The sequence below is a fragment of the Hydra viridissima genome, unplaced genomic scaffold (genome assembly GCF_058129835.1).
Source record: "Hydra viridissima isolate aposymbiotic clone 2 unplaced genomic scaffold, HvirCarnegie_v1 scaffold_7, whole genome shotgun sequence".
Classification (NCBI taxonomy): Eukaryota; Metazoa; Cnidaria; class Hydrozoa; order Anthoathecata; family Hydridae; genus Hydra; species Hydra viridissima.
The window spans coordinates 1177415-1202171 of NW_028324306.1; the positions used below are offsets into that span (position 1 = coordinate 1177415).

The 24757-nt window shown below is 30.1% G+C and overlaps 3 protein-coding genes across 6 annotated transcripts in view; 1 reads left to right on the forward strand and 2 right to left on the reverse strand.

Moving 5' to 3' along the window:
- LOC145184301 (protein sidekick-1-like) overlaps window positions 1-3584 on the reverse strand; it is a 34846-nt gene extending 31262 nt beyond the window's left edge. The window contains exons 1-6 of one of the 2 annotated variants that reach the window (XM_090092165.1): window positions 3411-3584; window positions 2743-2855; window positions 2342-2635; window positions 1858-2160; window positions 1630-1738; window positions 143-357 (exon numbers count right to left, since the gene is read on the reverse strand). In XM_090092165.1, the coding sequence (XP_089948291.1) occupies window positions 143-357; window positions 1630-1738; window positions 1858-2160; window positions 2342-2635; window positions 2743-2788 (967 nt within the window). In that variant the 5' untranslated portion in view covers window positions 2789-2855; window positions 3411-3584. Of the gene's footprint in view, window positions 1-142; window positions 358-1629; window positions 1739-1857; window positions 2161-2341; window positions 2636-2742; window positions 2880-3410 lie in introns of those variants that run through there. The other variant, XM_090092164.1, reaches the window with a different exon arrangement.
- Window positions 3436-6801, forward strand: LOC149885524 (AP-3 complex subunit sigma-1-like). Its single transcript, XM_090092166.1, has 6 exons — window positions 3436-3763; window positions 4780-4871; window positions 5053-5164; window positions 5720-5791; window positions 5890-5997; window positions 6083-6801. The coding sequence occupies exons 1-6, from the start codon at window positions 3695-3697 to the stop codon at window positions 6200-6202; spliced, it is 573 nt and encodes a 190-aa protein (XP_089948292.1). The 5' UTR covers window positions 3436-3694; the 3' UTR covers window positions 6203-6801.
- Window positions 6802-11340: 4539 nt separating this feature from the next.
- On the reverse strand, window positions 11341-14677 carry LOC149885525 (uncharacterized). 3 transcript variants are annotated; one of them, XM_090093878.1, is made up of 7 exons: window positions 14614-14677; window positions 13981-14280; window positions 13565-13600; window positions 12641-13314; window positions 12118-12439; window positions 11874-12025; window positions 11341-11648 (listed from the first exon to the last, which is right to left on the reverse strand). In XM_090093878.1, exons 2-7 carry the CDS (start codon window positions 14276-14278, stop codon window positions 11451-11453), a joined length of 1680 nt encoding a protein of 559 aa, XP_089950004.1. In that variant the 5' UTR covers window positions 14279-14280; window positions 14614-14677; the 3' UTR covers window positions 11341-11450. The 3 variants fall into 3 exon arrangements, with proteins under 3 accessions (XP_089950004.1, XP_089950003.1, XP_089950002.1); XM_090093877.1 differs by lacking the exon at window positions 14614-14677 and adding an exon at window positions 14369-14611; XM_090093876.1 differs by lacking the exon at window positions 14614-14677 and having other exon boundaries at window positions 13981-14583.
- Window positions 14678-24757: the final 10080 nt, after the last annotated feature.

Here is a 24757-nt window from a genome sequence, read left to right on the forward strand (position 1 = left end):
AACAAATATAACTAGCAGTTATTAGGAAATAAAATTGAAGTTTAAAATAGTTTAAAGATCTTTTCATTACTAAGCATTTAAATGTTTCCATTAAAACAGGATTTTTTTTTTTTCCTTCTCTTTTTTTCAATTTCAAACTTACTATAAACATCTAGAAAAATTTCTTTTTCATTTAGCATATTTAAGTTGTTAAAGATTGAGCATTTAAATTTTCCATTGTCATCTTTATATGTTGGAGACTTTATTGTCAGTCTTCTTCCAGAGTCAGTAAGTGTATACTTAGAACTAGTAGGAACTTGTTTGGATGTTCCATCTTCATTTACTTTACTCCAGATTAACTGTACACGTTCTAAAGGTCTAAAATTAGAAATACTGGCAATAGTGACATGAAATATCTTGCTTAAGGAACTAAACTATTACTAAATGATTTGAAAATGAAAATCTTTATTTTTAACTATGCAGCAGGTATATTAATAATCTCTGAAAATATTTCATTCATAAACAGTTATAACTTTGTTAAACTAAAAAATTGGTTAAAGCTTATTGTAAATATGACATGGAACTAGTTGTTCCGCAAAAAATATTTGTAGAAATAAAATTTTGCATTTTATTTTAACTGGTTTTCTTCAAAAAAATATAGCAATTAATGTGCACATTAATTTTGAAATAACAATATTTATAGCAAACGTTATTACTTAATAAGGTTTTCATTAAGTAAGGTTTAAAATTATTTAACATTCTAAATTAAAAGAACAGCTGCAAAAAACAAAAAATGATAAGCTTTTTTTTGTGTTTGTTTAAACTACTAATAAAATGCTGCATTATGTTAAATGTATCATAATTAGTAATGCGGAAAAAACTTTGCTGTTTAAGAATGAGCTCTTTACATGCTTTTTTTAAAAAAGAATGCTTATTTTACACTTTTAACACACAGGTGCACAGGTGCAATGCTTATTTTACACTTTTAACACACAGGTGTGAGCGGGTGCATATGTGTGCATGTCTTAAAATTTAGGTAGGGACAAACTATACAAGTTTAAAAAAAGTAACTAAACAGATGAAATGAGGTAGATTAAAACTTTATAAACATTTTCTTTTTGAACTATAAAAGAGATGCAAAAAGTAATTATTGTAATGATGGGGAAAACTAGGTTTATAAATTTGGAGATTCTGAGTCAGAATCTGAGAGCACATGATTTGAATTGGATTTCATTATGTTGGGGTTGAGTGAATGCCTAATCTCTATTAAATTGAGGCTCTTGGTCTGTCTAATGTAGTTTCAATTGATTAATATCACTATTAATGGATACTTCTTTAAGAAAATAACATATTTTGTTTCACAGAGGCATTTAAGATTGCCTGTCATATGAGCAAGTTCTGCATTTCAAATTAAACAAGTTTGCTTGCTTTCTTTTTTACTAAATGCAAATGTTTTTGCCCAATCTTCATAAAATCATTACTTGTCATCAACTTTTCCTTTAGCATTTATTTTATCCATTTAGAGACTATAAGTTTTGCAATAAATTTTAGATAAACTAAATATAATAACGCTTTTTATAAGAGTTGCATACAGCCTTAATTTGGTTATCCCTGTTATAGATTGAAAAACCCTCATAAAAAAACACCTACAATCCATTGATGAAACATTCAAGGGTGACTGAAGAAGTTTCACCTTCGACAGCATTTTGTTTTTTTGATACATAAACAATTTCTGCAGTATTTTTTGCAGTAGCTGCACCTATATAAAAAAAATTAATTTCATGTTGAACAGAAATACAACATTTTAAGATCGTTGTTAAAAAATACTTGACAAAAAAAATAATTTAATACTGAAAATAAGTCTAATTTTTTACTTACCAAATATATTCAATGCAACAGTTTTAACTAATTGACTGGCAAATTGTACATTCTGATTTTGCAGAAAAGTATTTTCTAAACTGATTGTGTATGTAGCACTATCAGAAAAATCAAGATTTGATATAAATAATTCACCATCATTACTTATGCTTATTCTTGATGATTCTGCCAATGCAGCACCATTTTTTCTCCAAATATACTTTGGTTTCGGTTGACAATCAACATTAGGTACAGCACCATAAAAATACTCATAGTTTTGTTTGGAAACACTTTCAATTGATGGATTAATGACTCTTTCAAAATCTTTAAAAAAAAAAAATTTTACAAAATTGCAAAAAAAAAAAAAAAAAAATGTAATATTCATTATTTTAATAAATGGTTACATTACGCAGATAAGGGTTAGAAACTAGAAGTAATTTTTATTCATTAATTTCTTTTCATCTGTTTTAACAAGAATAATTAAACAAATACAATCACCACTTACAAGCAATAATTATTTGGCGCTTCTGTGAAACTACACCTCCTAAATCATTCCTTGCAACACATTGGTAACTTCCAGCATCACTTTTTTGAGTACGACCAATTTGCAAATCACCATTTGATCGTAAAGTATTAACATCCAAATTGACAAGTTTATCATTAATTAACCAATTTACAATTTTGGGAGTTGGATTGCCTGTTGCACTACATGGTAGAAGAACTGAATCACCAAGTGCCACTGTAGTCTCCTCCTTTGGTAGAACAGTGAACACAGGAGGAGATAGCTGACTTTTAAAACCTTAAATTAAAAGGAACATAACTTCTATACACAAACTTGCACTAATGATGTGCACAAAAATATACACACAAACAAAAATAAACAATTGTAAAAAGCTTGTTAATGACCTTGGAAATTAATAAGTAATAGTAGCAAAGTTCCTTTGATTTGCATTTTGAAGAGAAAGTTATTGAATAGCTGTATATGAAATATAAATCCACATAGTTTGTTTCATTGAATTCTAAACAATGAAATGAAAAAGCTCTTTTTGAATTTATTGGAATAACTCAGAATTCTCATTTGATTTACTGAATTACTTTAGCAACAAAAGCGTATAAGAATGTAATTCATATTATACTATAATTCATTCATCTATTATATTAGTTTATATTATGATGTAAGATTTTCTATTACTTATATCATGTATAAATTATGATATTCTATGTGTTATTATTTATATAATTATTATTATTACATTCATTATTGTATATTTATTATTGTTTTATTTACACTGTTATCTACTCTAAGTATCATTATTTATATTAAACACAATAGACTATATAAAAGTTATTACTGTATTATCTTTAGTTCAAGTTATTCTTACTAAATAATATATCAATGAAAATTAATTGAATTATCTATGAAAAATAAAAAAATTGAGAGGTTAAATTAATTTATGCATAAACGTATAAAGCATAAACTGTTCAAAATATAATAATATAATATTTTGATCAAGCAAAGCGATTTCCCGTTTATCAGCAGATTCTTCGAAGGATCCCAACATTAAAATCATCACCTTGCGCATTTATAGACTACGATCCGCCAAAACAGGACTTAACATGTTCCGTACACAAAAAAAACCATTTAAGAATCAAACCTAAATAAAAAATTATGATGGGTTAAGAGTTAAAGAAAACTTTTGTGTGATGTGCTGGTTGCAACGAAACTCTGTTTTTTTGTTAAACTCTTTGAATTGACCGCACAACAAACTTGTTATCGCGTACAGTTATAATTTGAAAAAAGGTTGTAACTTTTAATTACCCGAGAAAATTTGTATCTAGCTATTTTAAATCATTACTGATGATTAAGGCAATCTTAGTTTTCAACAACCATGGAAAGCCAAGAATGATCAAGTTTTTTACGCATTATGTAAGCTTTTTTCTTGATTTGCCAATTAAATTTAAAGAAAGCATTGTCGTATCATAAATGCGATTCGATTTCAGTTTATTCTATCTTGTTTTAGGTAGTAAATAAAACAAAACTAAAATAAACTAATTGTTATCTTAGTTTAAAAAGCTTACAAATACAACCAAAGCATTTTGAAATTTTTGAAGATTAAATGTAAAATCTTACTGGAATTATGTATATATATATATAAATATATATAATATATATATATATATATATATATATATATATATATATATATATATATATATATAATTATTATTATTATTATTATTATTATTATTATTATTATTATTACATAAACTATATAATTAGCTTGGTTTATATTACATTACTTAAAGTTTCACGCAATAGCGATCATCAGATGTTATAACATATAACAAGATAACATCTGATGATCGCTATTGCATGAAACTTTAAGTAATGTAATATAAACCAAGCTAATTATATAGTTTATGTAATAATAATAATATATTCGCTCTACTTATTCTACGCTGTATTGAGCACTCTTACTGGAAGTATTAACATAATTTTTACAATACTATATATATATATATATATATATATATATATATATATATATATATATATATATATATATATATATATATATATATATATATATATATATATATATATATATATATATATATATATATATATATATATATATATATGTAAGAGATTGGTGTCTATAATCCTAGACGTTATGCTCATACATACATACATACATACATACATACATACATACATACATACATACATACATACATACATACATACATACATACATACATACATACACACACACACATACATACATACATACATACATACATACATACACACACACACACACACACACACACACACACACACACACACATACATACATACATACATACATACATACATACATACATACATACATACATACATCAATAGTATAAAAACTAATAATTAAATGTATATTTTAGAAAGAGGATGTTCAACAACAAATTATTCGAGAATCATTTCACTTAGTTTCAAGAAGAGATGATGCAGTTTGTAATTTTTTAGAAGGAGGAACGTAAGTTGCCTTTTTTTTTTTCTTTTTTTTTTTTTCATATTTTTAAGAGTTTAAATCTCACTGATCCTCTGTCAAATTTTTTTCTTCAAAAAAAAAAAAAAAGAAAAAAAAAAGAAAAAATTGATGCAAAATAAAAGAAATAATTAGATATAAAAGTAGTAAAGATCATGTATTGCTTTAGTGCTTTGGGTGGTTCTGATTCTCGCCTGATATATAGACATTATGCTACCTTGTATTTTGTTTTTTGTGTTGACTCCTCTGAAAGTGAGCTAGGAATACTGGATCTTATACAGGTAATATCTTAAGTATATATAAGTTGTGAAATATTTTTTTAGCAGTATGGTTACATTTATAATTGCACAATTGTAGTATTGTACCAAAAATGATGAATTGAAATACTAAGTCAGCTAGATCTTAAGCACCTAATCATCATAGTATGGTAATGTCCTTTCTTTACACATGCATTCAAATAAAATTTGTATGCTCAGCATATCGGTCAATGCTGCTGTTACAAAAATAGTTGGTTGATTTCATGTTCATGTTATCATGAGATGTTCATTTTTTATAGGATCAGCAATAATTTGGATCTTGATCAGCAATAATTTGGGGTTGTGAAATAAATTATGAGAATTATAGTCCTGTTTTTTTTGGTTTCAAATAAAAATAATTTATTGTTGCTTTAACTTAACCAATTAAAATTGTGTATTTCACAATACAATTTTTTTATTTATACAATATTTACATTAATATTTACATTAATATTTACTTATTATTCAATAAAGAAGAAAAAAATAACTTAACATAACTTTTTTTATTTGTCTGATTAAAAACAAAAACATTTTTTAAAGGTCTTTGTGGAAACACTCGATCGTTGTTTTGAAAATGTGTGTGAATTGGATTTAATTTTTCATGTTGACAAGGTGATGAATTTATTTTTGCGCTTTTTAGAACTGTGTGAGTTTGCACACATAAATAATTTCAATGTTTATTAAATACATTTTTAAATTTCTTTGTAAAGGTACAATACATCTTACAAGAGATTGTTATGGGAGGAATGGTGTTAGAAACAAATATGACAGAGATACTCAGTCACATAGAGGCACAAAACAAGTTAGAAAAGCAAGAGGTATTTTTTATATACTGGGCTTTTACTTGTAATAGTTGATTTTTATTTAATTCAACAATGTTAAATCTTGTTTTTCTTATTACAGGCAGGTTTATCAGGTGGTACAACAAAAGCTTTTAATGCTGTTAAAAATATGAGTCCTAACCTACCAAAAAATTTGAACCTACCGAATATATCATTACCTCACATATCATTCAATAGATAGCTAGTTTTTGAAGAATTATTTTGTATTTGTTGTTGTTATGTTGGCTGCTTTTTTAAGTTTTTTTATTTTGTTTTACTTTTTCATTTGAATTCAATGATTATAAACTGACATTAAAATTTTATTTTCTTTAAAAACACAAAAGTTGTTAGGCTAATAAATTATCAGTTAATTTCTGGAATTTTGATTTTGTAACAATTTTTACTATCTTTATGTTTGTTGATGAAGAATTGCTCTTCATAACCTAATATTTGACAAAAACTGCCTTTAAAGAGTTCAAACGGTAAAGTAAGTCGAATTTTTTTTTTCATCTTTCTTCGATTTGTTGGTTTCAGTAACATAATTGATCAAATTACCTATAAATCAGGTTGATGGTAAGGCGTTAACTCGCCAAGAAATTGAATACTTTGCAAGGACCTAAAGAAACAAAAAGAGATTTAATTTTTTCTTCGCTTTGCTTGACATTTTAGAAATGTCCACATTTGGCAACGTACACTATCAGGGGCTTGTATATGGTGGCTCTTGATTATTGGGAGCTTGTAAATCTATGATCTATATCAAAAAGAGTTTTATATTACGGAATAAATAGATATCAAATTTAATAGACACGTATTTCTTTGCGTGTTCATGTTTGACTTGGTTTTTTTCTACTCTGTTCGGGACTGGTTTTTATTGACAAAATTTGTCCCTTATAGAGCAGAAAAGCGCTTTATTTATGTCGGTAAGAAGCAGGCTGAAAATGGCGCTTACGCTCAACTAATACGTAATAACCATGCCGCAATAGAAAAAGCCAAAGAATCGAGGGTGTCAGAAACATAAGTTCCGTGAAACTTACTGTAACTTATTTTTAAAATTTAAATTTTCATACATGTTCGTAGTCTCGTATATCATGGTGTGGTCCTTTATAAAATATTATGGACAAGATCCTGAATGATAGCGCAGAGTAAACTTCCAAACAAAAAAAAAAGATGAGATCCTGATATTTGTTTTTGCCAACACGTTGTAGATTACAAAAAAACACGCACTTAATGCTCCGACGATATGCGACTTTGATTAAAATTTATATTGACTATTTCTCTATCGCAGGTGTAGCTTTTTCGAAAAACATTTCTATACGCAAGTAATCGTGTCATGCCTAGAGCACACACACACACACACACACACACACCCCAAATCGAGGAAAAAACGCGTTAAATGTTTTGCGGTTAAAATATAATCTTGATAAATTTATCTCATGTAAACACTTCCGAAAAAATCTTCTGTGAATGATTGGCTGATTATGCTATTAATTTTCTCAAAAGCGCCATCATGGACTTCAATTATTAACTATAGAATAGAATTTTATTGGTAATTTGCAACACAGAGTTTGTTTGTAAGAGAAGTTCAAGAGCATGGATTAAAAGTTCCAAAAAAATCATTGAATTAATAGAGGCTTATTTTTAGTTGGTTGTAACAAGCAAGGTTTCTTCAGGAACTTACTTCCCCATTTAGGAAAGGTTTTATTGGTAACATTTTTTTGCTTTGGTCTTGCTCTTGTTTTGTCATTGTTTGGTTTCTGTAAGAGTGTTCTGAGGAATATAGTTTAGGAACCTTCCCTAACCCCCTAATCTCCTTAGGGATTTTCTTTTTCATAATTGGAACAATTTCTTTTTCTTGTTGTATTGGTATGACATAACCATACATCATCTTTGCCAACCTGCTCCTCTGGCCTATATGTAAGAATTCTAGGCTTTGTATTCAAAGATTCAGTGTAAGCTAAACAATACCATGTTTATATTCCGGGTTTCAGTCTGCAAATACTGCAAACTTTGTATGAATTTATTAATGCTAGGCGGTGCATAGTAACCTGCTCTAAATCCTTTTAGCACATCCCCATTTTTTTTTTTTTAATTATCAGAAAATATTTCCTCATTCGAAAAACTTAAAAAACAACTTTTTTCTTTTGGGATCTGGAGTGAAATTACCTATTTTTAGGGACCTAGGAATTTTACTATTCATGATACCTATCTTGAGAAGCTAAGAGGCATGGAGCATACTTAAATTTTTAGTATGTTGAACTTGTATCAAATGACTTGTATCGATGACTTGGATAAAATTAGAATAATTTAAGCCAACCGTATCTCGCCCAAACCCCTCTGAACTACGTCTCATTAAAATCATAAATCTTTTTTTTTGTTGCTGTTGTTCTTTCATAAACATTGATCAAAATTCATTAAACAGATTTTAAATTTCATCCAAAGATCTCTTTTCGTTAAAGAATTAAGAACGCGTAAATTTTTAAAGTACCCATTTTACCCCCTAAAATAATTTTAATTGATCTTCAGTTTTTAACACCTGTTAATTCATTTCGATGCGTATTAAGTATTAAGAGATCAAAAAGAGGCAAAAAGAAAATGCTGGATGAACTAAAAAAAAAGGTTTGTGTTTTTGTAAGTAACAAAAAAATTTATTACTTTTACAGAAAAACACCAAGCAAACATAAGACATGTTTTTGACTTTGAAAAAGACCTACGGACGTCTAAATAACGTCTTGTTTAATATAGTACAAAAAAAAAGTGAAAACTTTAGAAACAATTTAAAGTTGTACTGACGCCTCCCTGCATTGTTCGATTTGATCATTTTTCAAGTTAAAATACTTTAAAAAAGGTCTCTCTAATACTGAAGTTTAAAGATTTGTAATTTTCCATGCAAATTATTTTTTTACTAAAGTAAAATACAATGAAAAGTTGCCTTTAGCTATCTACAATTAGCAACCGCTGGCCGTTAGCAAAAATATAGACCTGAATACCGGAGTTATCAAAGGTAGAAAATACAATTGTTTTGTAACTGAAAATGAAAAAATGGAAAAAAACATTGGCTCCGACGGTTGTCGGGCAAACCTGTTTACTTAGGATCTAAAGATATTTCGAACAAACCAGTAGAAAAAATTGTCATGATTTTATATGGATAAATGAAGCAAACTTCATTTAAAACTTTATACCAAATAAGATTTCGCTGCTTTAAAAAATTCTTCTGAAAAAAGTTTAAAGCAAGTTTTTTGATAAAATTTCTTCGTGATTTTCTAAGCAACGACAGTATTATTGAGATTACTTAGATTCGTAATATTAAAAAACGGTTACTACAAGCCCTTTTCAGCTTTTTTTTTTTATGTGTTATTAAAATAGATCAAAATACATCCACAGATTACAAATTTTATCAAAAAGATTTTTTTCATTTAAAAGTTACGATTATTGTGGGTGATTTTCAGGGAGCAAATGGGGAGAATCGCTATGAGTTATTTCAGGGGGCATGTAAAAACTTTATACGATCATAAATCTTGAACGATAAGAGATTTTTTGATGAAATTTGAAGTCTGTCGATAACTTTGATCGAGATTATGATAGAACAACAAAAAAAAAAAATTATGATTTTAGGAGACGTAGTTCTTGGAAAGGAGAACTATGGTCGGGGTGGGATTGAGTTAGCTCCAATTACCCTATTGAATATCAATTATCCTCATTTGACACCAGTGTCAACATACTAGAAGTTCGAGTATGCCTTTGTCATTTAGCTACCATGAACAACGAAACTCCTGGGCACTCCCCTTAAAATAAGTAGTTTTAACCCGAGCTCCCTATGAAAAAAAATTGCTTTTAGATTTTTTTGAATGAAGAAATATTTTCTGACGATAATAATAAAATTTGTTCCTATGCAATGTAAGTAAATGAAAAATAGACGCTCAATGAACAAACATGGTGCATTTGAAGTTATGATTTAAAGCAACTATAGGATGGTTGTTTATCTTTTATTCTTTACAAAAAAGCATGCTCAACATGGACTTCTTCCTATGCTTTATCCAGTAAAAAAAAAATCATTATGTTGTACTATACGTTGTTTACTGCTAAGTCGAACACCCAAAGAATGAGTCACATCGTGGAAGGTTCAAAAAGACCATACTGACTAAAAGATTTTTTTACTTCATCGTTTAGGATGATAATAAAGATAAAGATCCATTAGTTAAATTACGGCATCCATTATCGAGAAATCGTTTATAAGACTTACACTAAAAAATATTTATTGCATTTCGCCAGCATTCGTCAACTGCTATTGAAGTTCCTAATACCTAACTTGATTTACGGCGAGGACTAATTTTATTTTATCGGTCAACTTGGTCTTAAATGGTCCTTAAGAAGTCGCATATTTATTTTATCGGTCAACTCGGTCTTAAATGGTCCTTAAGAAGTCGCATACTCAATTTATTTGAAAAAATACCCATTCCACATGCTTTATTTAACTTTAAAATCATATAAATATTTTAAATAAACTTGTTGATAAAAAAAAAACATTATTATGTAAGAAATATTAAAAAACCTTTACAATTTCTTGCTACACATGTTTTTTTCTTTTTCCAACAACCTGAATAGGTGAGCTAATTAGAATTTAAACACTGATTTCAAGCTGGATTTACTACCTCTCCAATACGTCTAGTGATGATTGACAATTTCGGAAGTGTTGCAAAAAATGATACTGGTATGCAATAGAGTTTATTTCACATTAACCCCCCCCCCCCGCCCTTCCCAAGTTTTTCGTAATTTTGATAGGACTTGAAATGAAGTAAATTTTTCAAGTCTAAGAGACAGAAACATCAGCATTTTTCTTGTAAAATGTTTTTTTTTTTTAAAAAAAATTCTTTGTTCCTGGCTTAGATGTTTGTAGTATAAATATTAAAAAAAACACAGTATCATAGAGTTTGAGACAACTTTTGTTAAATAGTTGATAAACAGCACAATAAAAAGGGCAGAGAATATATAAAGAAGCTATATTTGCATCATTCCCCCCCCCCTTCCCCAGGCGACAGCCTTCTTATAACTTTTCCAGTCTCCACAAAAGATATGAAAAAAAAAAAAAAAAAAGTTTATGAAATTCAGCTGCATCAATATGAAGCAGCTGAATTTCATAAACTTTTATTATGTTCATCCTGCTTGAATAGGAAAGAGCAAAGATGAAAGTTTGTTGAGCATTGAATCTTTCTCTACATCCAACTCTCTCTCTCTCTCTCTCTCTCTCACTCTGTCTCTATCTCTGTCTCTATCTCTGTCTCTGTCTCTGTCTCTGTTTCTGTCTGTGTCTCTCTCTGTTATTCTTATATAATTTAAATTATATACTTTGCGTAGTTTATTATCTATCTATTATTACATACCATAATATATTAATTCATGTCATTCATATACTCATTAAATTGTTGACATTTATAAAAGATATTGTTTCTGGTTTAATAGCGTTCTAACTTTTTTTTGTTTAAATTTACAGTTCTTCGATTCGATGGATTTTCGTCAGTTTCATGATGCTCGTTGCTATTTAAAAATGCAGAATCAAACAAGGATATTGTCATCAGTGAGGCCGCTGCTGCCGATTGATGTTCCTGCAACATTTCATGTGGTTGAGCATGGTGTTTTTCTGAAGTAAGTTGCTGGCAAAGCAAGTTATTTAAAAAAGTAGTTTAAAAAAAAAACAAAAAAACTTTTCACTTAAAAGAAAATACGTTTAGAATGAAGTTACTAATTAAAAAAGTTAATGCTAAATTAATGCTACGTTTATGCTAATTTATGCTAATTAATGCTAAACTTTTAATTCTTTTCTTGATACAGACTTTTCTGATATTTTTTTTTTTTTTCTTTAAAATAATTTAATTTACCTCGGTGTTCACACTGGTTTTGCTTTCGATCTTTAGTTTCATGAGATTCTTTAGGAGATCTTCGGATTTGTCTTCAGATCTTCTGAACTCATTTGAAGATTTCAATGAACTAATTTCGATTAATTTTGCTTCTAATTCATCTCGGAGTTTTTCTTTGAAACGAGACAGAAGTCAATGCTTAAGTACTTCAATGATCAAATATATAAAAATGAGTTCTCACACTAATATATTTAAACTGTGATACCTAGTTCTCCGTTGAGATCTCTATTTTTTTTCTCATACTGAGTAGATATTTTAATCTGTCTTTGTACGATCTCTTCCTTCAAATCGTGTAGCTCTTTGTTATGTTTGCGCAACTCGTCTCTTTCTTCCTGCATTCGATCTCGATCGCTGATTGCCTGCTGACGCTCTGACAAAAAAAATGCTTTTTCATCTTTGTGCGTTTCAATTTCTTGATTAAGCCGATTTATCTTTCGTTCAAGACTGTTGATTTTGTTACTCTGCTCTTCGTTCGTTTGTTGCAAGTTCCTTACTTCATTTTCGAATTGATAATAGCTCATTAACACCTAAGAAGATTGACCCAGCTAACACAAAACGTTCAAGAAACGTTCGTAGAACGTTAGAAACGGTCGGGCACGTTCTAAGAACGTTCTAAGAACATTTCTAACGTTCTTCGAACGTACTTGAACGTTTTGTGTTAGCTGGGGATGCAAGAAAGCATAAGGGAGAGACTATCAAGTAGAATTTTGAAATTAAACGAAATTTACCTGGTCTTTCATTTCAGCTTCGCTAAATCTTTCTTTTTGAGCGATTTCCTGTTGCAACTTCAACTCTGACATCTTCATTGTCAATTCTTCCACTTTTTTTTCTGCTGCTTCTTTATCCTCAACGACTTGATAAAGTTTGAATTTAAGCGAATAGACCTCTCGCTTGCAATCTGCAGCAGCCTTTAAACCATCGCTGTTTTGATCCACTTGCAATGATAGACGCTTTGATTCTAAGCGTTTAAAGTCATATTTAATAGCGAGATCTCTAATTTGACTCATGAGATCTTCGTTCTTTTTCAGTAGTTCGTCGTTTTGACTCGAGGCTTGCTCGTTTTTTTCCATGATTGTAATTAAGCGTGCTTGCAACATTATTATTTCGTTACTTTTTTCAGCGTTTTCTTTTAATAAGTCTTGAAAATGATTTACATAAATTTGTGACAAATCAATGCTGAGTGGCCTTTTCTTTTGAGCAATTTGCTCCTTCAAATCGTGGATCATTTTTTCCTTTGAAAGCAATTGCTGTTTTAACTCGACAACTTGGGTCTCTAAAACGGATTTTTCTCTTATTGCTTTGGAAATCATGTATGCTCTAGTGCGACCTTTCTCTTCGAGATTTGTCACCTCTTTCAGAAGATAATCTCGATCATGATCAAGAAGAGCTCTGCTTGATAAAACTGAAAAAAAAGGGTTGACTTCTTAAATTAGGTCTAATATTAGTATGGAACCAATGTAAGTCTTTTTTTCTTGAGGCTTCTAAAGTAGTTTTGAAAATAATGTAGGCCTTGTGAAACATAAAACTTTAATTCGATGAACTCATTATAATGGTTATTATCTTTTCTCTTCACGTAGACACCCTGTATTTTTCCCAATCCCCCATGCTATTTTTCAATCAGATTGTATGTTAAAGCATAAAAACGTTCTTACCTGGCGTCATAGGAGACACACTTTCTGATGAAAACCCTAAAAGTTAAACCATGAAACTTATAAAAATCGAAAAAGAAACTTAACAAAATTTTTCTAGTGTAACGTGTTTACATCTATACAACTTTTGTTTCCTACATTGTAAAGATATGTATACAAATATATGTAATTTACTATTTTTATGCTGTTAAAAAAGGTGTTTTTGTTACTATGTTCTTATGAGGTATTAAGTCTCGGGTATCGTTTATGCTTGTTACTTCATTGTGCGATTGTTAAGATTTTTATCTAAATAATTTACTATATTTATTCTGTTAAAAAAGATGTTTTGTTACTATGTTCTTAGAGATATTAGGCCCCGGGTACCATTTATGCTCCTTACGTCATAAGTTTTTAAGCTTAACAGTGGTATTTTAACTTACGTTGCTTCAAAGGCTTTTTCCCGGTGAAGACTTCGTATAAGTGTTCGTGTTCGTATTCTAGTGCTTGAAGAAAGAATTGAAAAGCACGGGGACCTCGCGTTGCTAAAACGTCGAGAAACTTGGAGCATTTTTGTTGCCGACTCGGACCAGCATTTAGAATTATTTCGCAATCTTCGTCGTCAAGCACCGACTGACTTCGTAAGAAAGTAAATAAAAACTGCCGATCAAGATCCAGACATTGAATGGCTTCAACACGATGCTTTTCCAGCAGAAGCCTGTAATCTAATTCTTCATCCATGACTAAATAAGAAAAAGAGTTTGTTTTGTTTTTTTTATCTTTTTTGTTCATCACTTTGCAAATATCCCATGAAAAGAAATATAAAATAACTTTTATTTCTATATAAAACCATAAGCAGACACGTCAGCAGATATTTTCCAAGCGTAAAAAAGAATCAAAAGAGATCATTTAAATATTCGTAAAATCGTAGCGAGATTTCGTAGCGATGCCAGCAGTAAAATTCAATTTGAATTTTTCTTCCAGATTTTGTTTACGTTCTTGAAAAATACTTCGATATAAAGATGTAAGGAATAACGATACAAGTAATACAAGGAAATTAAAAATTCATGATTTACTCGCTTGACTTGTTTTACTGTAGGTAATTGATCGCCTTACTTATTTGTATAAATGGTGCTGGCCACGGGGATATAATCAACTCTTGTTTAATCCTAACAAACGTCGTGTTGTTTATTGTAACAAATCTCGATAAATGGTGTACATTGACATGTTAATCGTATTTGATTAAAAAAATAAACAAGTCGGTGTAAATGGAGACTTATTAACTTGTATTTGGTTACCGAATATTAATCATTAAAAACAAAACTTCTTCAATCCAAAAATAAATCTTGATTTTGTCAACTCAATTGATCCTTGTAGAATGGAAATAGTTTAAAATATTTAGTTAGTTAAGAGACTGGCAAGCAAAACCATATGGGACCCAAACTGGATGTCAAACGGGAACCGTTTGGGATTTGGCCGTGGGATTTACACGGGAACAATACGGGCAGAATAAAAAAAAAAACGAAAAATCTTTCGGCTGCTTTTTTCTTTTCCCCGTATTGACCCCAGATTTCTCCCGTTGTTTTATGTTTTAAATAGATTTAGTTTATAGATTTTTTTTTTAGTTTCATTATATGTAACTTTCATTTTAATGTTTATTTAAAAAGATTGTTTATAATGTAAAATTATAAACAATCTTTATAAATAAACATTAAAAATCAATGTTTATTTTTTTCATTTTAAATAAGTTAAATGAACATTTAAATTTTGGTATTGAAATATATTTTTATATTTGGTATTGAAAAGTACCACATCATCAGGTCAAAACTGAGCTTGCTCAATAAACGAAACGAGCTAACATCAAAGTGCCGCCATGAAAATAGATTTTTTATAAAAAACTTTAATCCTGTGAAACTTCAAGAAAAGTTATATAAACCAAACTAATTATTTAGTTTGAAGTATAATAATAATAATAATGATAATAATAATAATAATAGTAATAATAATAATAATAGTAGTAATAATAATAATAATAATAATAATAATAATAATAATAATAATAATAATAATAATAATAATAATAATAATAATAATAATAACAATAATAATAATAATAATAATAATAATAATAATAATAATAATAATAATAATAATAATAATAATAATAACAATAATAATAATAATAATAATAATAATAATAATAATAATAATAATAATAATAATAATAGTAATAATAATAATATAAAGTTTTATACAATTTAGTTTTTTACATATATCGGAAACTAAATTGTATAAAAACTTAAATGTTGTAGAACAATAGGTATATTATAAATTTTTTATTTCTTTTTTAACAACTTTAGTCACTTGAATTGAATACTTGTGATATTTTAACCATTGTCTTTTGATATTACAGTAGACATTACTGATAGTTTTATATACAAATTATATATACGAATTATATGTATAATATAAATATATGCATATGCACCTTTTTTTTACTCTGGGGAGAATCCAGAAGCGGATTTATGTTTTATTTCCTTGGAAAAGGTGGTGGGAAGGAGAGCTTACGAATTTTGGGGACGCCACCAAAGTTTGAGAAGCTAATAAAATTTAACTAATCTAAATAATTCAGTGGTTGCCGTCAGCCGGTAAATGGTACCGTCAGCCGGTAAATGGTACCGTCAGGTAAATATGAATGACGGTTTAACTTTACTTTTGTTATATACATTTAGATTCTTGCATGCAAAGCACCATATGATTTTTTTTTTTCAATTGACAAATTGTGTAATAGTAATCTATCAATAGGATATTTAAATAAAAATGGCATTAATAATATGGTATTTTTTTTTACGATATTTTATATGCTACTTTATATTATCTCTTTAACATGGAACTTATAAGTTCTAAATTAAAATGTTTAGTTGCAAATAAATTCTTTTGTGAGAAGGAAATCCCCCAATTCCTGGTTGCACTGTTGAAACAGAATTTATAATTATTTGGCAAATAAACTTCTTTCTTCGTGAAATCATTAAAGTAAAACGATTTGTTGATTTTAAATCAATGTATATAAAATCAATGTACGGATTGATGTAATATTCCATAAGGCCGGGACGATAGACAAGGAGAGGGTGACAAGGAGGGACAGGGCCCGGGCGATAAATAAGGAGGGACAGGCCCCAGGCGATAAACAGGGAAAGTTAGACAAGGAGAGCGTTGTCAACTATGCTGTTTATGAGAGGTAAGCCAAGCATGAGCGCCTTTATATCTTACGGCACCGAAGGCTAATGAATAGATGTGGGAAAGACCCCAAACCCATAAAGAACAAGTTGAACAAGAAACCCGTATTTTTCAAGAACCGAGTAGAACTAGATCTGTGAGTATCAAAAATCTTGAAAAAGCAAACCTAAAACTATAAAAATTTGAAATCATAAAAACTTAATAAAACTTAAGAGTTAACAACTTAACTGTACTTATTACTGCGATAACTAAGCTCCTAAATTTTTTACTTCACAAAATTGTTAATGTTTTTTATCATTCATTTAATCAGTTTATTGGTCTCTGAGCAAGTGGAAAGTTCTTTTCCGCAAAAAGTTTCTGTTATAAAACTGCACCAAACAATGCGCAGGCTACGGATTCATTTAGTAGGTAAAGAAACCAAGCTTTTACCTAAACTTAACCTACTTTTTTATATTTAACATTATAATTTTTTTTAAATTTTGCGGCGCAATTTTAACCTAGTCGGAGGGTTAGGCGGAGGGGGGAGGGTAACAACTACCAACCACATTTTTAGTTTTTATTTTGCTTTGTCATTTGCTCTTTGGTTATCAGGGTTCTATTCAAAAGACCAATTTTATTGACCAATCTTATTGTTTTAAAGGCGCAGCTAGAGGGGCAGAAGACATTTCTTGTATACTAAATTTAAGTGCTTTTATTGAAACAGAGGTTAAAACCTCTGTTGCAAAGTGATCTCATATCAAAACTAGTTTCTCTAATTTTCTTAGATAATCGAGCTCTCTTTTAGTATACTTTTGTCTGTTAAAGAAAGCGATAATATTCAGTCCTCAAAAACATTTGGATTGAAGAAGTGTTCTGGTTAAGCAAAAGCATGAAAGACATTTGCTAGAGTGGTTTTTTTTTAATACGTATTTAAAAAATAGCAAACTACTTGAAAAAGTGTCAAAACTCTTCCTGGAATCTGTCTAAGCATGTCTGAATCTCTTGATTATAATAAACTTATATTTCTTTGAAAAATCCAACAAGAAATGTTACAAAAACGATCTTTTGAGAATTTCTTATTAATTCCATTAACATCTGCTTTTCCCTAAGTGACTTTCTGTAGAAAATTACAAAAATCTATTAATTATTATTTGATTATTTTTTTTTTTTTTTTTTTTAATTTTTTCTTATCATATCATTTAATCTGGAATCTCCTGATGATGATCGGAGATGAGTTTTTATTTGTTTTAATGTTGAGAATGATCTTTCTGAAAGTGTGTTATCACTAAATAAATAAATGTACTTAAAATGGAAACATTCTTCAACTAATCTTCAATAAATACGTTCTTCAACTAATCTTGATTCTAAATCAAATTTTTGCATTGGATAATGCATTTTCTCAAATTATCGGTTCGTCGTAACTTTCCAAATCAAATAAAAAAACAGATTTCCTTTACTTTATTTCCGCTAAATGTATATTTACATTTAAATAAAAAATATTAGCACGAAACTCCTTTCTTCACAGTGTGCATATGAATATCACAATATATGTTGAAGTTCATAAATTGCTTATTCCTCATAATGATTTTTGTAAATTCAAAATTTTCCTTTAATATTTCTCCATCCGTTTAGTGATAATTAAATATTTCTATATCCAACGCTCCGTTTTCTTGTTAGTTGAAACACTAAAGTGTTGTTAAACACTAGTTTAACACGTTTTTAGAAGATTTGAAAATAAATATGTAAAATAATGCAATCAAGCATTTCTAATCGCTGAAAATAAAAATTAATGAGTTTCGTTACCACTTTCGTCTAAAGTTTCAAGTTTCCGCTTAGTAAAGAAACTGACAAAAAAGAAAAAAAAAAAAATAATGCATATAAAATGTAGAGTAAAATGGGGTCAAATGAAATAGTTAAGAATTTTAATGAATTTTTTTTTAAGAGAAAAAAGTTTTTAATTTTTTTTTTTTTCAAAGTTGTAGAGGAATTTGAGTTGTATTTAAATATATACAAATCAAGTAAAAAAAGTTTTTAGTTTTTTAAGAAACTTTATTTAATTGAAAAAAAAAAAATTATTTCATTCTACCCCACATTCGGGGAGAATGAAATACGCAAATCTATATGTAATTAAAACAACACTTGATTAAAAAAAAACAAAAAGCAACCAATAATAACAATTAAAAAAACAACCCATATTAACAATTAAAAAAACAACCTAATAAAAAAAACTTTATGCTTGTAATGATGTTGAGTCGTAGAGAGGTACTAGAGGCTGAGCTGAGTTGTCACTTTTGCAGCACTTTTTGGTGCAATAAAACTCAGCGCCTTTAACATATCGCTTTGATATGCATTTTTGACAAAGCCAAACCTTGCATTTAGAATTTTCACACTGGTACCATTCTATATTTTGACTTGTTGAAGCTTCGCCTAAAACTTTACGGCACTTTTTACACTTGACTTGGTTTGTAGCTATTAATGCTGTTGGAGTCGCTGTTGTTGCTTGGTTTACTTGCGGCTCGTCATTAAAGCTAAGCTTGCGTTGTTTTTTAGCTTGCTTTGCTGCTTTTTTGCTCTCAGCATCTTTCAATCTCTCGAGTATTTCAGGTTTATTGAGACACTCCCCTTCGAACCTTGGTGCGTCTACATTTTTTCGTTTTTTTGTGTCAACGAGTTGAATGCGAAACTTTTGTCTAGGCCACTTAAGCACCAATCTTTGTACAGACATTTTTTAGATTTTTTGGAGCAGGACGATTACCAGCACCATCGATGCAATTTCCAACTGTATAGTGGATTTTTTTCGAGCGGCTCTGAGTACTGAACCATTGCTTATGGCTCTAATGCTCAACTTATGACTCCACCAGTTTATAAAAAACTTATACCAATCTCTCCCTGGTGTACCATTAGAATACAAATAAGATTGACCTTGATGTTGCAAATAGTCGGTAACTAGTGTGATGATGTCATTATAAGTTCTTCCAAAGCCCCAATTGGATAATTTGATGAGCGTATCTACCAAATTGATTCAAGTTGATGCGACAATCTCGTGTTTGAACCAATCCCAATTGTTTCACCTATGCCGTGGACACGCCTGTGAAGAGTTGCTACTGGTATGTTGAATGATTGAGCAGTTTTGTTAAATGAAAATTCACTGCTTTGTACTTTGGCCAGAGCAAGCGTAACTTGCTCTTCGGTGTATGGTTTTTCTTTTTTCTTTGAGAGCAACTTGTTTTGAGGCATATTTTATATTAGAATAGATTTAATAATAATCGATTTAAAATTTATCCACAAAATTTACAGAGATTGATTGGTCACTTGAGATTTAATTAATAAAAGCCGCATTTAACAAGTGAGCAATTCGCGTATTTCATTTAACCCCACATGTATCCGTTTTCGTTTTTATCTCATAACTTTTTTCCCTGAATAGCAAATATAATTTTGAAAAAAGATTCTTGACCAGCTTAAAAAGTTTTACCAGAATACTTATTAAGTTCGATGATATCAAATTTAGTTTCCGAGAGTTTTATGTCCATTTTTCATATCATATCGCTTTTGAAGACTTAACAAATTATAAAAAAAACTTTTCTTTAAAAATTAAAGTTTAATATCATCTTATTCAGAAAAAAACTCTTTACAACAAAATCAAAAAATATTTGCAAAAAGTTTATTCAATAATTAATTAAGAGCAAAAGAATAAGCGTATTCATAACTATTTCATTCTGCCCTCTACTTCATTCTACCCTGTTTTACTATATACCATTGTAAACTTCTATATATTTTCATAAATACTTTTAATTATAAATTTTAGGTCTCTTCTATTAAAATAGATAAATCATTTAGGATATAATATGAGCAACTAAAGAATAGAGTTTAGAAAAAATGTTTGGTATGAAATAGAAAACAGCCAAAGAGGTATAAGGTAGACGTATAGCTCTACTAAATGCAGTCTACTACCGTAGCAATTGAAGTAACTAGTATGTCAAGCTAACGGGAAATCCGGGAATACCGCAATTAACGCAGTAATTCCGTCAGGGTAGGAAAACATGATACCGCCGGAACGGTAATTACGGGCATAATAGTACTGCGGTTAGAGAAAAACAGATCTTAGTTATTTCAACGGTAATGATATTCAACTTTACGCACAAATTTTGACGCGCCTTCTTATTAAATTGCTTTAACTAAACTCCAAGCCCCAAATATATATTTTGCGATCTTCATATAGCACGTTGACCGACGTGTCAGCTCCTGGTGGCCAGCACCAAGGTATTCCAATTGGGCCGCGTCGGCTACCATTGACCAACTAGACGTACCTGACTTTAGCTTCCCACTGTGCCCGTCGGGCATGCGTTATCTATAATACTTTAACATTGGCGCCACGTCGACCACCGGCGGCTGACGCATCAAAAATCCCACCTCAAAAATATCTCAAAACAAGTGAAATAATTGAAAAACAAGTGAAATAAAGAATAATAATTTCGACCTTTTTTTTTATAAATCATTTTAAATAAAATTTATTTTTTATAAAAACACATCAAACCTAAAAACGTGAAAACAATTTCTGGACATTTTAAGAAAATCCTTTTGGCGGTCTCTGTGTTAAATATTTAGTTTTATATCTTTGATAAAGTCTCCATTTTTATCATTTTTTATCTTTATTATTTTTTTACTTTCCGTCATAGGCGAAGGCAACGAGAGCTGTTTGCTGTTTTGTATTATTAAATTTGATAAGTTAGTATGTATATTTAGTTAGAACTTTTAACAATTTTTCTTTACATAAACAGGAAGACATATGAGTAAATTATCGTTAAGCAAACTTATTTCAAAAAACAATGACGGTATAAGTTACGTCGAGAATCCGGGAGCCAGCGATGTATGGCCGTCTTTCTTAAAAGTGAATGTGGACAACGCACAGTGACTCAAAACAACAAAAAAATGCCAATAAACCGCTTACAACTTTTTTGAAAATACCGTGTCCTTTTTTTAATAATGATAAATTACAATGATTATTTATTTAAAACAGTTTTTTTGTAAGACTTATATTTTGTATTTTATGGCTAAAAGAAGCTAAAAATTTTAATATTATTTTCAATGAAATCTGAAAAATGAGAGATTTTTACTTTGTAAAAATGGAGACTTTTTAATCTAAATAAAAATCTATATTTACTTTTTTGATAATATTTTAACTTTATATATTTCAAATACATTGAAAAAAAAAATATTAGAAGAATTCACCCAACAGTGATTGCAAAAGTAAACGGTGAAAAAGCAAGAATAATGTTGGATACGGGTGCTGGAAGTACCTATATATATACGAACTTGATAACAAAACTAAAACTGAAACCTACACGAAATGAATATAAAAGTATTGAACAGCTCTATGGAAGAGTGGACAAGCGTGTAGAAATATATAACTTTACGCTAGAATCAACAACGATACTGGAACTTCGCATCAAAGTCGAATGCACCAATGCAGAAAAGGAAACACTCACCTTTTTACCCAATCCGATGATCAAAGATGTTAAGAAGCATTTCGCAAACTTGAGGAGATTGAAATTTAGCGATGATGAAGGGAGTGACGAACTTCAACCTGTTCACATCATACTCGGTGCGGCTGATTATCAGCGAATAAAAACCACAGAACCGGTAGTTCTTGGAAAAAATCCGGATAAAGATCCAGGAGCCGAATTAACTATATTGGGATGAACTCTTTCTAGAAGACGAACGCAATTAAGTTCTGGTATTGAGAAAAGTTTCTTATTGAACACTGGTCGTGATGAGCTCGAGTAAATGTGTAGTTTAGAAGTACTTGGATTATCAGAAACAAGCAGCGAGTCAATGTTCCACCAAGACTTCAGTGAAAAACTGCATCAAACCGACGAAGGTTACTATGAAACCAAAATGCCATGAAAAAAGGGTTGTTGAACTGCCAAACAACAGAAATCTGGCTCTTAAAAGAATGGGAAGTGTAACGACTTGATTGAAAAAACTTAAAAATCTAGAATAGTACAATGATAACATGATGGAACAGATCTATGATGGAATATTGGAAATGGCACCAGAAAAATCTACGGGAGAAATTATTCACTATGTTTCTCATCAAGCGGTAATCAAAGAAAATGTCGAGTCAACGAAAATGAGAATTGTTTGGCTAGGAAAAGCTAGGAAAGACGCTCAACCACCTTCATTAAACGACTGTCTAGAAGTGGGACCAGCGCTGCCTTAATATTTGACATGCTCATTCGAAATCGGATGAATAAACTCTGCATTTTAGCTGACGTTTTAGCTGAGGCGTTTCTACAAGTTTTAATACACGAAATGGATAGAGACACACAACGCTTAATTTGATATAAGGACTTAAAGAAAATGGAATTAACGGAGTTTCGATTTGCAAGGTTGATTTTTGGTTCAAGTTCAAGTCCTTACATTCTCGGTGCCACCATTAAAAAGCATATATCAAAATACAAGGACATTTATCCAAAAACGGGGCTTGCTTTGGAAGAAGATACTCGATGATATACAAGCAGGTGGAGAAACAGAAGAGGAACTTATCAGGTTTAAAAATGAATCAACGCAAATCTTAATGGAAGCTGGTTTCTAGCTACACAAATGGCATAGCAACGTAAGCAAATTGGAAAGCGACGCTGAGGCTAAATCAACAAAATTACTTGGGATTCCTTGGAACAAAGAAACGGATCAACTATCGATTGACTTTACTGCTTGCATGAAAATGCTATCCGCTATCAACAGTATCTTTGACGTGGGATTTAGTGCACCTGTTTTAATCACTGGAAAAATACTATACAGTGGACTATGCTTGTTAAAACTCGGATGTGATCAACAAATTCCAAATGGACTTTCAGAAGAATGGAAGACCTGGATCAAGGCAATAAGAATTAAAAGAACTATTTCAATTCCGCGGAGCGTTCTGTCAATGAAAAAACAATTGAAATGGAGCTCCATGGATTTTAAGACACAAGTAAATCAGCAGTATGTGCATGCGTCTACATTAAAGTGACCCATCAATATTCAAAAACGAGCAACCTACTTGTAGCAAAAGCGCGGATTGCACCAAGGGATCTTAATATTCCTAGACTGGAGCTGGTAGCGGCGCATACCTTAAGCAAGTTAATGAATCATGTTAGGAAGACATTAAACAAGTATAATGTTATTGAAGTATATCATTGGGTTGACAGTACTGCGGTACTTTACTGGTTAAAAGAAAGGGGGAGTTGGTCACAGTTTGTCAAGAACCGAGTTAAACAGATCTTATTGAATGGAGAAGTAAAATGGTTTTATGTCCCAACAAAAGAAAACCCAAGTGATCTTGGAACAAGAAGAGTGAGTCTTGAGAAATTATTAAACTTATGGCTTAATGGACCTACATGGTTGAAACACAAAGAAAATTGGCCAATCCAACCAGAAATAATCGAAGCGCTGTACGCATCATGTGAAAATATTAGTGTGAAAAAGAATTTCAGTATGGCAACAAAAGAAATAGCGGGACATCACATATATAAAGAAATGTTGGGTAAACACAAGTATTGGAAGATCATATGAATATCATCTTTCATAAAAAGGTCTATTTACAATTGTCGGAATAAAGAAAAAGTAACAGGACCACTGAAAGCTGAAGAGATGATAGAAGCGGAGTTAATGAACATCAAATTACAACAAGAAGCTGTTGCAAAAAAGTCCGATGTGGAACTTAAACAGGATGAAAAACAGCTTCGGAGATGTCTCGGAAAAGTCTCTGGGTATAATCCAATATTTGTACCAAAAGGATTTCAACTAACTCTAAGAATTATTGAGCATCATCGCGCGAAAACGTTACACGGGGGAATAGGAGATATCATCAGTAGCATAAGAGAAAGATTTTGGATACCAAATTTGAGAGTTGCCGTAAAAAAGATCATTCGTGAATGCAATTATGTAAGAGATATAGAGTGAAACCGCTGTTACCGCCATCGAGAGCAATGTTAACACGCTTTAGCACTAAAGATAACGAAC